This window comes from Physeter macrocephalus, chromosome 2 (assembly GCF_002837175.3).
Source record: "Physeter macrocephalus isolate SW-GA chromosome 2, ASM283717v5, whole genome shotgun sequence".
Taxonomy (NCBI): Eukaryota; Metazoa; Chordata; class Mammalia; order Artiodactyla; family Physeteridae; genus Physeter; species Physeter macrocephalus.
In genome coordinates this window covers 42,575,462-42,593,016 of record NC_041215.1, presented here as the reverse complement: position 1 = coordinate 42,593,016, position 17,555 = coordinate 42,575,462, and the positions used below count along the sequence as shown (strand labels likewise).

General features: G+C 35.1%; 1 protein-coding gene across 3 annotated transcripts in view; it reads right to left on the bottom strand.

The window, feature by feature from the left end:
* The window catches only part of RAB3GAP1 (RAB3 GTPase activating protein catalytic subunit 1), a 126,498-nt gene that overhangs the window by 85,736 nt on the left and 23,207 nt on the right, over window positions 1-17,555 (bottom strand). For all 3 annotated transcript variants that reach the window (XM_024122184.3, XM_024122185.3, XM_028477389.2), the window contains exons 4-5: window positions 4,867-4,999; window positions 2,081-2,159 (exon numbers count right to left, since the gene is read on the bottom strand). In XM_024122184.3, the coding sequence (XP_023977952.1) occupies window positions 2,081-2,159; window positions 4,867-4,999 (212 nt within the window). The remainder of the gene's footprint in view (window positions 1-2,080; window positions 2,160-4,866; window positions 5,000-17,555) is intronic.

Genomic DNA, 17,555 nt, shown 5'->3' with positions numbered 1-17,555 from the left:
AAGCCCTCGCACAGAAACAGACCCAACACAGCCAAAAATAAATAAATAAATAAATAAATTTATTAAAAAAAAAAAAAAGAATCCACCTGCCAATGCAGCGGACACAGGTTCAAGCCCTGGTCTAGGAAGATCCCACATGCTGCGGAGCAACTAAGCCCGTGCGCCACAACTACCGAGTCTGTGCTCTAGAGCCCGCAAGCCACAACTACTGAGCCCACGCACCTAGAGCCCGTGCTCCACAACAAGAGAGGCCACCACAATTAGAAGCCTGTGCACTGCAATAAAGAGTATCTCCCGCTCACCGCAACTAGAGAAAGGCCACGTGCCGCAACGAAGATGCAATGCAGCCAAAAATAAATAAATAAAATAAATATATTTTTCAAAAAACTACTAACAAGTGACTTTCGTCAATAAAGAAATCACTAACAAGTGATTTATTAATTTCATACATAGAAAGGTTTCATGTATTTATTCAATGAATATTTAACTATGGACTACGTGTCAAATACACTTTTTTGAAATATATATTAAAAAGCTGAACAGAAATTATATAACAGCAGTGAGATTTTGATATATGTACTGTGTTATTATCTCATAAATCCTCACAATTACTCTCAAAGGTACATATTATTTATTATTCTTACTTTACCAATGCAGAAACCAAATCAGAGAAATTAAATAACTTGCCCAAAGTTGCTGAGATAATAAGTACTTGAGCTAGAAATTAAACATTAGTTTGTCTAATTCAGTGTCTGACCAAACAGTAGATGGTCAATTATGCTGAATGAATGAATGCACATAAATGCATGCTCTATGATACAAGCTGCCTTCTGACATATTTTGTCATGTTAAATATATGTATTCACATTGTAAAAGATAAAAGAATCTAGATGGATTAAATTAAATGGGTAATTTATTCATTAAATTCCTTTTGTAGTTAAGTTCACAGTTTTTCAAAGATCACATTAAAATAACAGGACTATTTATGAAACATTAACCAGTTTACAGCACTTGCAAATAGTATTCTTCTTTTTAGTGCTACATAATCTACTTGATATAATAATCACAATGGAATGAAGAAAAAAGAAACACAGATACTATCATTTTCCCCTTCCTTAGAAATTCTTTAATAAAAAAAATCAAAAGACCAACTCACACCAACAGAATAATTTAAAACCACTATATAAATTTCCTTCAACTAGGTCTCCTTCCTTGACCATATACTCATACTTGGGCCATTTTGATGGTAGTATGTTTTAACACCAACCTCTCCAAAATAAAGAGATGCTGAGACTAATTGAAAAAAGATTAAACGACCTTTAGGAAAGATTAAAAGATGTAAGAGAGCTTTGATGTCATCACATAACTGTTTGAGATCAACATTTTATGTCAATTCAATGTTCAGCAATATATATGAAGTTTCCTATGATATTTAAGCGTTCTATGCTAGTCATCAGAATTATAGTTAGCTACAACCTAGATTATGACACATACTGTTCAGAAAGGATTTAACAGCAGGACTATGACTGCTATCCTCAGAAAGGCCTACTTGTAAGGCTGCCCGTTGGCGGGTACCTGGGAACCTGGGTTTGTGGAGGGGTCTCACCATTTTCCCTAACTGATAAGAGTTATTGTGCCTAAACTGTTTGTACAAAGTGGTTTATGCTGAATACCTGCTTTCCTTTTAGGAGTCTGAAATTTTGTTATGTAACAGTCAGAAGGTGCCTACGTGACCAGCCCCTACTTAAAAACCTGAGAGCTGAGGCTTTAACAAGCTTCTCTGGTAGAAAATGTTTCATATGTGTTGTCACAACTCGTTGCTAAAGGAATTGAATATGTCCTCTGTGACTCCATTAGGAAAGGACTCTTAAACACTTGCACTTCCTCCAAACTTTGCCTAAGGCACCTTTTCCCTTTGCTGATTTTGCTTTGCATGCTGTCACTGTAAGAAATCCTATCAATAAGAGCAACTACACGCTGAGCCCAGTGCGAGCTCCTAGCAAATCATCAAACCTGGAGTCAGTCATGGGGCCTTCCTGACATACATACTAAAAGTTATCTGAGTAAAATGTATACTTACCATCTTACCAGGCAATGTGCTCTGGGAGGAAAGTCATTATTCATACACAGCAAATCTTGCATAGATTGTGGAATAAGATCTACAGAAATATTTGATAATTAAAAAGTGAGTATGTTCATTCTAAGGCAGAATTTTATCATATGATTTAATGAAATCATTCTATGACATGTCTTGCTAGTCTTTGTGACTGCTTAACGATTTAAATCTAAGGCTAACTCTAAGCTCTGGAGGAAGACCAGTGTCTCTCTTGCTCTCTCCCATTTCTTAAAAAAAAAAAAAAAAAGCCAGTCCATAAAAAAATATATATTGATATATATCATTCCCATGTTTATAATATTTTCCATTCTTCTAAATCATGATTCAAACAATTTCTCATTCCTTACTAGAAAACCTTGTTTTATTTGTTCTTCTTGGCCTGCCCTTGTCTTTTACTTTTCTTCAAAATTATACTTAGAAGTCTGTCAACTCTATACCAACTCCCATGGCTAGCCTTTGCTCACCCCTGGCCATCTTAAATATTCTTGTAAAATCACTACACAGCTTCTCCTTTATAACCCATATATCTGTAAGTACTTGCATTACTATCCATAATAAGATACTAACATCAATGATCATTACTTACACTCGTAAATGCATAATAAATTCAAAGCATAAAGAATAATGTTTATAAAAATATTTCCTGGAACCTCCCTGGAGGTCCAGTGGTTAGGACTCCACACTTCCACTGTTGGGGGCACAGGTTCGATCCCTGGTCGGGGAAGATCCCGCATGCCACGCTGTGCAACCAAAAAAAAAAAACAATTTCCTTTTGCTGTATAGCTATACTTGCTGAGCAAATTTGTATTTTGTTAATTTGAAAAAAGAATAGGAGAACACTAATGACTTGATGCTCTAATTAAAGCAATAAGCAACTCCAATAAATAAAGACCGGTGTTCAAATCTTCTGACCTCTGATAATAGTTTTAAACATGTATCTCCAAATTAACTGAGCTGATGGTTTGCTTGTAACTTCTACCATTAGTTACAGCTTCAATCACGACCAAATTAAAACTGCCCAATACATACACATATGCAGCAATAATGCCTTAACTACCTTAAATCCATTCACCTTCTCTCATCATACCACAGTCTCCTTCATCTATTCATCTCAGAAACACTGATTCTAAGCCTCCTTACTTGCAACAGCTTTTCCTTGATATATGATCTTTCTTCAAATTAACAGCACTTAAGATTTCTCTACCTTGAACAGGTTCCTTCATTAATCAGCAGAATGTTGTACCCGGAAATCTCTGGGCTATTATCAGACTTCCCACCAGTTGCATATATTTCCCTCTTCCCCTTATTCCTAAAGTATATCTATTCATGTTCTGGTTTAATTATTTTATTTTGCTGTATAACTATATTAAATATGTATATACATGGTCAAATTATCTGTCCTAGTTTATGAATCTAAATGCAGATACTATCTAACTGTTTTGTTTGTGAAAATAATATATACAACAGAAAAGGTAATATAATTTTATTCCTATACAAGAAAAGGCACAAATATTTCAGGCCTACACTTAGAAATGATAATCTGTTTTGACCAGAAAAACTTTAACACACATTCTGCATATTTATTTTATGAGTGAATGAAGAAGAGTATTTGACCAAAAGATTCAAAATTCATATTTTAATACCTTGCTCACTCACTGTTTTACACTAGCGTATTACAAAACAAAGACTTTGGATGATGTGACCTATTAACAACTGTAAGCACTATTTACTGAGTAGCTAACACAGGCCAGGTACTGAAAAAGGTACTTTTTAGAAAAAAAAAATAGGCAATACAAAATTTAATAAAATTAAAATATTAATTCAGAATTAGAAGTTACAGCATTTCAAGTCAGCAATACATTATGAGATCATTATATTAAAAAACAACTCTCTTAAAATGGATCTTTCTCTTAAAATGATTGATAACATAAAATCAAGTTGCATTTGCAAGTTTGTAAATTATACCTAGCAAATAAAATATATGCCTTTTTGGGGAAGAAACAAACTCTTAAAATTCTTTATTAAGTTGCAAATGATGTTTGCTAACTTGAATACTAATTGCAATGTTTATACAAGGGCCTGGTAACATTAGTAATCATGAGATAGGTACTTACGTACAGTATTTTATTAAATCCTCCCATTAACCCTCCAGATAGTATTACTCCATTTTACAAATGAGATCAGTCAAACTTAGAAAGGTCAAGTAACTAGTAAGTAGAAACACCAGAATTTTAATCCACTTGATCTGACTCTGAAGTCTGGGGTATATCCAAAACATGACACTCACTAATCAATAACTTTTTTTTAATTCTTCAAAGCCCAGCTTAGTTACTTAATTCTCTATAACATCTTCTCTGATCTCTCTGGACTAAAAGTGATCTTTCCTATTCTAAACTCCAGTAAGACTTTGTGCTTTGGGATGGCACTTAGCACTTTTTACCTCTTATTATTGTTACTTACTAATAGACCTTATCTCTCCTACTGGAATGTAAATTTTTTTCAGTTGGGATTAGCGGAGTACCGAGCACATCTCAGGCACTCAATAAATATGTGCTGATTTAATTAATTTTAAAATAAATGATGCTGCAATTTTTCCTCTGCAAAGATCATACTCTATTTCAGATGTGGTGAAACAACTCTGCAAACGTAAAATATCTCCAGAGGATACTACTTAATTAAGAGAACTAAATTCATAATTCAAAATTATAATCACTCTTACAGGAGTTTAAAAATATGTAGTACAAACTTACCTTCTAATACTTCATCCTTTCCCTCTTTATCAGGGGATTCTTGTACAAGATAATGATGAGTGATTGAGAACTTGAAATCAGCAAAGGAAATCTCATCTGATTTCTCTTCCCATGTGCCAGAAGTAAATATACCCTGTATTTAACAAAAAAAAAAAAAAAAAAAGGAAAAACATCTACCTTATGGTATTCAATAGTTAGGCTTATTAACCACAGATCTTTTTTCCCTTTTTCTGCCCATTAATCTAAAAGTTCGATCCTATATTTACCCTCCCCATAATAAAAGGAAAAGGAAAAATATGTAAGTGAATAAACAAAGAGGAAATTATTTTATAAGCTACTTATCACAGTGTTCCTTTAGAAGAAAATTCCCCTAGAATATTAACTATCAAGTGACTTACAAAATTGTAATTTTCAAGTAATTTTTGTTAAGATGAGTCTCTATATAAAATCATGAATATACAGTAAATCCCATGCCTCTTCACACACCAAAAAAACCCCAACACCTTCTCTACCAACAGCAGAATCTGTGAGTAGCTTTTAACTGAAAATAGTTAAATTTCATAAATTTTAAAAATTAGAAAAAAATACATGACAATAAAATATATTTTTATTATAAAGATCTCAAATCTAATAACACCACTATGTGGTACACAGAATTACTGGATATCAGAAATTGCTTCAGAAAAAAAAAGCAAATTTGTACAATCAATTTAAGTCACATGACATCTGTAGTACTTATTTGCTTAACAGGTTCTGCAAGCTTCTTTATCAAGCTTTGGCATTCAAATATTTTCAATTAAACAGCAACCTCTTCATTGGAAAATATTTTAATTAAAAGTTCCAAACAGCCCTCTTACTTACACAACATAACCATAAAAAAGGATTTTTGCCACAGGTCCTCTCGTCTCCCATAGCTATTCTTTCCACTGGTGAGATATTACAGATAGTCATTACAGCACAGCACCACCACTACAAGGCAGAAATACCAACTCAGCAACTTCCAAATACAGATAGCCCCAAACTAGATAGGAAAAATGTAAGGAATGATTCTCTGCGTTACTGAATTTTTTTAAAGTGTTTTTCAGACTGTACCTAAGCTGTATGTATTCCTGGCAAGGTATTTATAATTCTGAATCTTTTTATTAGGAGAATAATCACCATGTATGATACATATCAAAAACTATGATTTTTATACATTGGGTTTCTTTAAAGTGAGGTTAACCTGTGTTACGATATATATGGCCTGTACCAAAAGTCTCAAACTGCAATAAGTAATAAATGATATACGTAAGAGCTTGGTTTGCTAGGAAGAATGCCCACAATAAAGCAGTGAAAGCTAAAACTAAGGTAGGGGGGAGAAGTCCGGAAAATGAGAGATAAGTCCCCTTTTCAAGCTTGCAGAAAAGCTGAAATTATTTTTTGCCATATTTTTAATTGAAATATAGTCAATTTACAATGTTGTGCTAGTTTCTGATGTACAGCAAAGTGATTCAGTTATACAATACATATTCTTTTTCATATTCTTTTCCATTATGGTTTATTACAGAATATTGAATATAGTTCCCTATGCTATACAATAGAACCTTGCTGTTTACCCATTCTATATATAACAGTTTACACATCTGCTAGTCCCAAACTCCCAGTCCTCCCCTCCCCCTTGGCAACCACAAGTCTGTTCTCTATATGTCTGAGTATGTTTCTGTTTCACAGGTAAGTTCATTTGTGTCATATTTTAGATTCCACATATAAGTGATACCATATGGTATCTGTCTTTTTCTTTCTGACTTACTTCACTTAGTATGATAATCTCTAGGCCCATCCATGTTGCTGCAAATGGCATTATGAAATATTCCCTTAAAATGATACAAAGAAACATGATCTGACCCTAATCCTGCATTCTAGGTACAACTGTCAACCTTACTGAACACCTATATCAAAGTGGATTTGGTTGTATTCAATATAGAGGGCATCCAGGTTCTGTATCCAAAACAAACTTTCTAAGATAATTTAGCTTAACTGAAAAACAACACTCCAACCTCCCTCCTTCAATTCCATTATGATACAGTCACTTGACACCAAACTCCAGTATGGTGTATATTTACTACTAGAACCAGAAAGGATAACTCTAGTTCAGAATTAACCTAGTAATTCATCAAAAATAACTTCTGATGGCCCTAATTAGACAATAAAAAGAATTAAGCACACAGACTAGAAAGAAAGCTGTCTGCATTCACAGATGGCATGATTATGTACATAATATATCCAAAGGAATCTACAAAGTATTAATACTGAGTTTATGAAGTTGTGGAATTCAAGGTCAGTACAAAAATCATGTGCATTTTTATATACATATACCGAGCAAACGCTTGGGAAATTAATTTTTTTTTAAATACCACTCTTATAACATCAAAAAAAAATCAAATATCTAGGGAAAAGACTTAATGAAAAATGAGCAAGAACTCTACCTAAAAATACCTCAAAGCATTACTAAAAGATATTAAAGACCTAAACAGAGATATTTCATGTACATGGACTGGAAAACACAACACCATTAAGATGTCGATTCTCCCAAATTGACCTATAACTTCAACACAATCCTAATCAAAATCCCAGCAGGCATTTTGTAAAAACTGCCAAGCTGATTCTAAAACTAACATGAAAATCCAAAGACCCTAGAATAGCTAAAATAATTTTTGATGAAAAGTATACTACCTGATTTTAAGATTTACTTTGCTATAGCAATTAAGACAGTACAGTACTGGCATAAGGACAAATAGATCAATGAAACATAACAGATAGTCCAGAAATATATTCACACTAACACTTCATTTTACAACAGAGAAGCCACTACAATTCAGTAGGGAAAGGATGGTCTTTTCAACAAATGGTTCTGAAATAACTGGATATTCATATGCAAGAGAACACAGAATATACTCACAACCTTAAAATAGGCAAAAATTCCTTTGACAAGACACAAAAGTCACTAACAATAAAATCAAAAACTGAGAAAATGAACTTCACTGAAATAAACATGCTCATCAAAAGACACAATTAAGAAAATGACTAGGAAAGCCATGGATTACATATATCTGACAAAAGACTCACAACCAGGATGTACGAGAATAATTTTTAAAACGAAACAATCCAATATTTTAATGAGCAAAATACTTGAACAGACACTTAGCAAAAGAAGGTATGAATGACTAATAAAGAGTCAACTGTGATGAATCACCAGATACTACTGAATATCAGTAGTCAACAGCAAAATGCAAATTAAAACCACAATGAGATACCACTTCACACCCAGTAAGATGACTAAAAATAAAAATCTGACAATGCCAACTGTCAGAATGTAGAGCAACTTGAAATCTCACATACTGCTAAGAGTATACAATGGTACAACCTTGTACTTTAGAAAAGTTTGGCAGTTTCTAATAAAACTGAACACAAGACCTAGCAATTCTGCTCCTGAGAATATAATCAAGAAAAATCAAAGCATATGTTCACCAAATTGTGCATAGCAGCTTTATTATTAATAGTAAGAAAAAAATGGAAACAATTTAAATATTTATCAATAGGAGAAAGGATAAACACACTGTGGTAGTCATACGATACAAAAAATGATATGTGTAACATGGATGAATTCTTAAAATATTATGCTGAGCAAAAAGTCAGACACGAATGCACAGTGTATGATTCCACTTATATGAAACTCAAGAACGGGTAGAATTAATATATAGTGAAAGAAATAAGAACTATGGTTACTTACGGGATAGAAAGAAAAACAAGGAATCTTTCTGGGATGATGAAAATTGTTTTTTTACTTTAGATGGTAGTTGTAACATGGGTACATACATTTATCAAAATAAACTGTAAATCTGAATTTTGTCCATTTTACTGTGCGTAAACTATAACCCAACAAAGAAAAAACATCAACAGAACACCTCTTTAAAAAAAGATAAGGAGATATGGGGGAATATTAAACTTCTGAGGAATATGCGGTAGGTAGAGAGAGGAAGATGCTCTTTTTCCAAGAGAAAAGTTAATGGCAATTATGTAAGAACAACATGCACTAAACATCATCATATGGACCCAACAATCCTTTCCACTCATCTTTGAACTTAATAAATTTTAGGTAATTAAGAAATATTCTCAGCCAGAACTTTGGAGGGCCAAAGACCTCAGCAAGATAAAGGTCACTCTCTTAGTTGAGCCCTTCACAATGTCAGGCCCAGACTATTTTAATAGCTTTCTACTGGTCTCCGTATCCCTACCCTACAATCTTTCTTCCACATGGTTACCTTCCTAAAATATAAATCTGATATTGTTCTTCTGTTTAAAATACTTTAGTGGATTTCCATAACCTATAAGTGGCTTCCAGAGATGTTTAATCATATATTCTATCAGTAAAAGATTTTGAGTATCCATCTCCATATATGTATATTTTTATTAACAAATTAAGCATTACTGTAGCAATATATTATGCATATGATATATAAAACAAAAACATTAAAAAGGGATATAAACATGTAATATAATTAGAAGTCATAATACAAAAATGGCTCAGCACAAGCACCTCTAAGTGTGGCATTACTGGGTTGGGCAAAAGGTTCATTCGGTTTTTTCTGTAAGATGGCTCTAGTAGCACTTAGTTGTCTTTAACTTCATTTGAAACAATTTTGTTAGACTGTATGTGACAGCTGTCATATCAGCATGCACTTAAGAAAAGACTTATCAAAACTGGTGAATTTTTGTGTACCCATTTTAATATTGAAGATGGAAGGAAAAAAGCAGTATTTTCCGCATATTATGCTTTATTATTTCAAGAAAGGTAAAACGCAACTGAAATGCAAAAAAAAGATTTGTGCAGTGTATGGAGAAGGCGCTATGACTGATCGAATGTGTCAAAAGTGGTTTATGAAGATTTGTGCTGGAGATTTCTTGCTGGACGATGCTCCATGTTCAGGTAGACCAGTTGAAGTTGACAGTGATCAAATCAAGACATTAACTGAGAACAATCAACGTTATACAGTGCAGGAGACAGCCGACATACTCAAAATATCCAAATCAAGCACTGAAAATCATTTGCACCAGCTTGGTTATGTGAATCGCTTTGATGTTTGGGTTCCACATAAGTTAAGTGAAAAAAAACTTCTTGACTGCATTTCCGTATTCAATTCTCTACTTAAATTTAACAAAAATGTTCCACTTTTAAAATAAATTGTGACAGGCGATGAAAAGTGGATACTGTACAATAATGTGGAACGGAAGAGATTGTGGGGAAAGTGAAATGAACCACCAACAACCACACCAAAGGCCCGAGTTCATCCAAAGAAGGTGATGTTGTGTATATGGTGGGATTAGAAGGGAGTCCTTTATTATGACCTCCTTCTAGAAAACCAAACGATTAATTCCAACAAGCATTGCTCCCAGTTAGACCAACTGAAAGCAGCACTCAACAAAGAGCATCCAGAATGAGTCAAGAGAAAACGCATAACCTTCCATCAGGATGACACAAGACCGCATGTTTCTCTGATGACCAGGCAAAAACTGTTAACAGCTTGGCTGGTTCTGATTCATCCACTGTATTCACCAGACGTTGCACCTCTGGATTTCCATTTATTTTGGTCTTTATAAAATTCTCTTAATGGAAAAAATTTCAATTCCCTGGAAGACTGTAAAAGGTACCTGGAACAGTTCTTTGCTTAAAAAGGTAAAAAGTTTGGGGAAGATGGAATTATGAAGTTGCCTGAAAAATGGCAGAAGGTAGTGGAACAAAAGGGTGAATACGCTGTTCAATAAAGTTCTTGGTGAAAATGAAGAATGTGTCTTTTATTTTTACTTAAAAACCAAAGGCACTTCTTGGACTGGTAGAAACACAAACCAACCAGTCTTGGCCCCACCCCTTTGCTGGTTTATCTCCCATGGTTACCTTCCACCTACCCTGTGTTATGATCCTAACAACTTTTATTTCCTCAGAGGTGTGCTTTATCTTTGACATCTGGGCACAGACTATTTATCCTGCTCTTCTCTACTTCCTTAGCATACCTTTCACATATTCATTCTTCAAAACTCATCCTAAATGTTATTTCCTGTAGAAAATCTGCTTTATCTCCATGAAAGGCAATGATCCTCAATGTCTTGTTCAAATCATTTGAATGGCTTCTTATTCAAGTCACTTACTTACATATCTATTTCTCCATTAGACTGTAAAGAGCAAAGACTACAGTCTATTCTTTGCATCCCAGAACTTAACCGTGCCTACCTGCTTAATAAGTATCTTAGGAATTACCTTTAACAGTATTCACAAAGAAACCCATATTTTCCAAGTATACTGGAAATATTTCAGTAAGTACACAGAATACATAGACTGAGGTCTAGTCTAACAACCTGAAATACCACACAACCCAGTCCCTAAAGGTATTCTCTGACTTGAACTGACATATGTACATCACAGTCCTCATGTTGAGTTCCTTGTGAAGTTAATTTCCTCATGGTATAAATCAAACACAGGTGGATAAACTCACTGCCTTCCTGGATTAAGAGATTTTCTGTAACACCTAAACATAAGCCATCTTTAAGATTTACTGGTTATCAGAATCAAATTTCACAACATAACCTACCATTAAAAATACAATCTTTCATTTTAAAACTAAAACTAAAACTCTGTTTAAATTACTGTTTAACAAATTATTAAAAAAATTTTTCTTCGAGCTTCCCTGGTGGCGCAGTGGTTGAGCGTCTGCCTGCCGATGCAGGGCACACGGGTTCATGCCCCGGTCCGGGAAGATCCCACATGCCACGGAGCGGCTAGGCCCATAAGCCATGGCCGCTGAGCCTGCGCGTCCGGAGCCTGTGCTCCGCAACGGGAGAGGCCACAACAGTGAGAGGCCCACGTAACGCAAAAAAAAAAAAAAAATTTTTTCTTCTACTGACAAAAGCAACACATTATTGAAGAGGAAAAAAATATAGTGAAGCATAAAACCTAGTGGTTTTTTTCCATTTCTTTTTTTGAGGAGCATAGAGCTGTGGTTCTCACCCTAATTAGACTTCATAATCAACTACAAGGCTTTAAAAAACATACTGATAACTAGGCTCCACAACAGACTAATTAAGTCAGAATCTCTGAGGTTGCGTCTAAACGCTAGAATTTTTCAAAAGCTCCCCAAGTGATTCTAATGTGCAACCAGGATAAACAAAACCTTGGTATAAAGTTAAAAATGAAAGTTTTCATGCACTGATGAAGGAAATCCTTTTGAACGTTTGCAGTATTGAAATACAAATATTAAAAAGCCATCTATGTTGGGACAACTGAATATCCGCATGCAAAAAAAAGAATTTGGAACCTTTATCCTTACACTAGGCATGAAAATTAACTCAAAATGGATCACAGACCTAAATGGAAGAGCAAGAACTATAGACACCATCAAGAAAGTGAAAAGACAACCCACAATACATGCTACAACATGGCAAATGGGAAAAAATGTGTGAATTATGTATCTCATAAGGGACTTGTATCCAAAATATACAAAGAACATTTACAAATGAATAATAAAAAGACAAATAATCCAATTTAAAAATGGGCAGGGACTTTCCTGGTGGTCCAGTGCTTAAGACTCCAAGCTTCCACTGCCGGGAGCGTGGGTTCGATCCGTGGTCAGGAACTAAGATCCCACATGCTGCCCAGTGCAGCCAAAAAAGTAAAAATAAATAAATAAATCTACTTTAGAAAAAAAATGGGCAAAGGATCTGAATAGATATTTCTCTAAAGAAGATATACAAATGGCCAATAAGAACATGAGAAAGGGACTTCCCTGGTAGTGCAGCAGTTAAGAATCTGCCTGCCAACGCAGGGGAGACGGGTTTGAGCCCCCGTCTGGGAAGATACCACATGCTGCAGAGCAACAAAGTCCAGGCACCACAACTACTGAGCCTGTGCTCTGGAGCCACAGATATCCATCTCCTCTTGCTTGCTCTCTCTTTTTTTTAGTATAGATTTTATATATTCTTTTTTCCTTTTTGTCTTTTTGTGGGTGTAGATATACGCTTCTTTGTGTGATTTTGCCTGTATAACTTTGCTTTTGCCACTTGTTCTACGGTTCTGTCTGTCCGTTTTTGTTTTTGTTTTTTTAGTATAGTTTTTAGCGCTTGTTATCATTGGTGGATTTGTTTTTTGGTTTGGTTGCTCTCTTCTTTCTTTTTTTTTCTTTCTTTAATTGCTTTTTAATTTTTTGTTATTTTTAATTTTTTTTATTTTTTATTTTAATAACTATTTCTTTTTATTTTTTTTCTCCCTTTTCTTCTGAGCCGTGTGGCTGACAGGGTCTTGGTGCTCTAGCCGGGTGTCAGACCTGTGCCTCTGAGGTGGGAGAGACAAGTTCAGGACATTGGTCCACCAGAGACCTCCCAGCTCCAATTAATAACAAATGGCAAAAGCTCTCCCAGAGATCTCCATCTCAATGCTAAGATCCAGCTCCACTCAACAACCAGAAAGCTACAGTGCTGGAAACCCTGTGCCAAACAACTAGCAAGACAAGAACACAACCCCACCCATTAGCTGAGAGGCTGCCTAAATCATAATAAGGCCAGAGACACCCCAAAACACACCACCAGATGCTGTCCTGCACACCAGAAAGACAAGATCCAGACTCATCCACCAGAACACAGGCACTAGTCCCCTCCACCAGGAAGCCTACAAAACCCACTGAAGCAACCTTAGCCACTGGGGGCAGACACCAAAAACAACGGGAACTACGAACCTGCAGCCTGGGAAAAGCAGACCCCAAACACAGTAAGGTAAGCAAATTGAGAAAACAGAGAAACACACAGTGGATGAAGGAGCAAGGTAAAAACCCACCAGCCACACAAAGGAAGAGGAAATGGGCAGTCTACCTGAAAAACAAAGAAGAGTAATGATAGTAAAGATGATCCAAAATCTTGGAAATAGAACGGAGAAAATACAAGAAACGCTGAACAAGGACCTAAAAGAACTAAAGAGCAAACAAACAATGATGAACAACACAATAAATGAAATTGAAAAATCTCTAGAAAGAATCAATAGCAGAATAAATGAGGCAGAAGAATGGATAAGGGACCTGGAAGATAAAATAGTGGAAATAACTACCACACAGCAGATTTTAAAAAAAGGATGAAAAGAATTGAGGAGAGTCTCAGAGACCTCTGGGACAACATTAAATGTACCAACATTCGAATTACAGGGGTCCCAAAAGAAGAATAAAAAAAGAAAGAGACTGAGAAAATATTTGGAAAAATTATAGTTGAAAACTTCCCTAATATGGGAAAGGAAAAAGTCAATCAATACGAGGAAGCGCAGAGAGTCCCATACAGGATAAAACCTAGGAAAAACATGCCAAGACACATATTAAGCAAACTATCAAAAATTAAATACACAGAAAACATATTAAAAGCAGCAAGGGAAAAACAACAAATAACACACAAGGGAATCCCCATAGGGTAAACAGCTGATCTTTCAGCAGAAACTCTGCAAGCCAGAAGGGAGTGGCGGGAGTGGCAGGACATATTTAAAGTGATGAAAGAGAAAAACCTACAACCAAGATTACTCTACCCAGCAACAATCTCTTTCAGATTCGAGGGAGAAATTAAAACCTATAGAGATAAGCAAAGGCTGAGAGAATTCAGCACCACCAAACCAGCTTTACAACAATTGTTAAAGGAACTTCTCTAGGCAGGAAACACAAGAGAAGAAAAGACCTAAAATAAAAAACCCAAAAAAATTAAGAAAATGGTAATAGGAACATACATATCGATAACTACCTTAAACGTAAATGGATTAAATGCTCCAAGCAAAAGACGCAGACTGGCTGAATGGATACAAAAACAGAACCTGTATATATGCAGTCTACAAGAGACCCACTTCAGACCTAGGGACACATACAGACTGAAAGTGAGGGGATGGAAAAAGATATTCCATGCAAATGGAAATCAAAAGAAAGCTGGAGTAGCAATTCTCATATCAGACAAAACAGACTTTAAAATAAAGATTATTACAAAAGACAAAGAAGGACACTACATAATGCTCAAGGGATCAATATAAGAAGATATAACAATTGTAAATATTTATGCACCCAACATACGAGCACCCCAATACATAAGGCAAATGCTAACAGCCATAAAAGAGGAAATCGAAAGTAACACAATCATAGTAGGGGACTTTAACACCCCACTTTCACCAATGGAGAGATCATCCAAAATGAAAATAAATAAGGAAACACAGCTTTAAATAATGCATTAAACAAGATGGACTTAATTTATAATTATAGGACATTCCATCCAAAAACAACAGAATACACTTTCTTCTCAAGTGCTAATGGAACATTCTCCAGGACAGATCATATCTTGGGTCACAAATCAAGCCTTGGGTAAATTTAAGAAAATCGAAATTGTATCAAGTATCTTTTCTGAACACAATGCTGAGACTAGATATCCATTACAGGAAAAAAACTGTAAAAAAATAAAAACACATGGAGGCTAAACAATACACTACTAAATAACCAAGAGATCACTGAAGAAATCAAAGAGGAAATCAAAAAATACCTAGGAACAAATGACAATGAAAACACAATGACCCAAAACCTATGGAATGCAGCAAAAGCAGTTCTAAGAGGGAAGTTTACAGCAATACAATCCTACCTCAAGAACAAGAAACACCTCAAACAACCTAACCTTACACCTAAAGCAATTAGAGAAAGAAGAACAAAAAAAACCTTAAAGTTAGCAGAAGGAAAGAAATCATAACAATCAGATAATAAATAAATGAAAAAGAAATGAAGGAAACAAGAGCAAACATCAATAAAATTAAAAGCTGGTTCTTTGAAAACATAAACAAAATTGATAAAACATTAGCCAGACTCATCAAGAAATAGAGGGAGAAGACTCAAATCCACACAATTAGAAATGAAAAAGGAGAAGTAACAACTGACACTGCAGAAATACAAAGGATCATGAGAGATTACTACAAGCAACTGTATGCCAATAAAATGGACAACCTGGAAGAAAAAGACACATTCTTGGAAATGCACAACCTTCCAAGACTGAACAAGGAAGAAATAGAAAACAGAAACAGACCAATCACAAGCACTGAAATTGAGACTGTGATTAAAAATCTTCCAACAAAAAGCCCAGGACCAGAAGGCTTCACAGGTGAATTCTATAAAACACTAACAGAAGAGCTAACACCTATCCTTCTCAAACTCTTCCAAAATATAGCAGAGGGAGGAACACTCCCAAACTCATTCTACGAGGCCACCATCACCCTGATACCAAAACCAGACAAAGATGTCACAAAGAAAGAAAACTACAGGCCAATATCACTGATGAACATAGATGCAAAAATCCTCAACAAAATACTAGCAAACAGAATCCAAAAGCACATTAAAAGGATCATACACCACAATTAAGTGGGGCTTATCCCCGGAATGCAAGGATTCTTCAATATACACAGATCAATGTGATAAACCACATTAACACATTGAAGGAGAAAAACCATATGATCCTCTCAAATGATGCAGAAAAAGCTTTCAACAAAATTCAACATGCATTTATGATAAAAATGCTGCAGAAAGTAGGCATAGAGGGAACTTTCCTCAACACAATAAAGGCCATATATGACAAACCCACAGCCAACATTGCCCTCAATGGTGAAAACTGAAACCATTTCCACTAAGATCAAGAACAAGACAAGGTTGCCCACTCTCAACACTATTATTCAACATAGTTTTGGAAGTTTTAGCCACAGCAATCAGAGAAGAAAAAGAAATAAAAGGAATCCAAATCGGAAAAGAAGAAGTAAAGCTGTCCCTGTTTGCAGATGACGTGATGCTATACATAGAGAATCCTAAAGATGCTACTAGAAAACTACTAGCGTTAATCAATGAATTTGGTAAAGTAGCAGGATACAAAATTAATGCACAGAAATCTCTTGCATTCTTATACACTAATGATGAAAAATCTGAAAGAGAAATTAAGGAAACACTCCCATTTACCACTGCAACAAAAAGAATAAAATACCTAGGAATAAACCTCCCTAAGGAGACCAAAGACCTGTATGCAAAAACTATAAGACACTGATGAAAGAAATTAAAGATGATACAAATAGATGGAGAGATATACCATGTTCTTGGATTGGAAGAATCATCATTGTGAAAGTGACTATACTATACAAAGCAGTCTACAGATTCATTGCAATCCCTATCAAACTAACAATGGCATTTTTAACAGATCTAGAACAAAAAATTTCACAATTTGTATGGAAACACAAAAGATCCCGAATAGCCAAAGCAAACTTGAGAAAGAAAAATGGAGCTGGAGGAATGAGGCTCCCGGACTTCAGACTATGCTACAAAGCTACAGTAATCAAGACAGTATGGTACCGGCACAAAAACAGAAATATCAATGGAACAGGATAGAAAGCCGAGAAATAAACCCACGCACATATGGTCACCTTATCTTTGATAAAGGAGGCAAGAATATACAGTGGAGAAAAGACAGCCTCTTCAATAAGTGGTACTGGGAAAACTGGACAGGTACATGTAAAAGTGTGAAATTAGAACACTCCCTAACACCATACACAAAAATAAACTCAAAATGGATTAAAGACCTAAATGTAAGGCCAAACACTATCAAACTCTTAGAGGAAAACATAGGCAGAA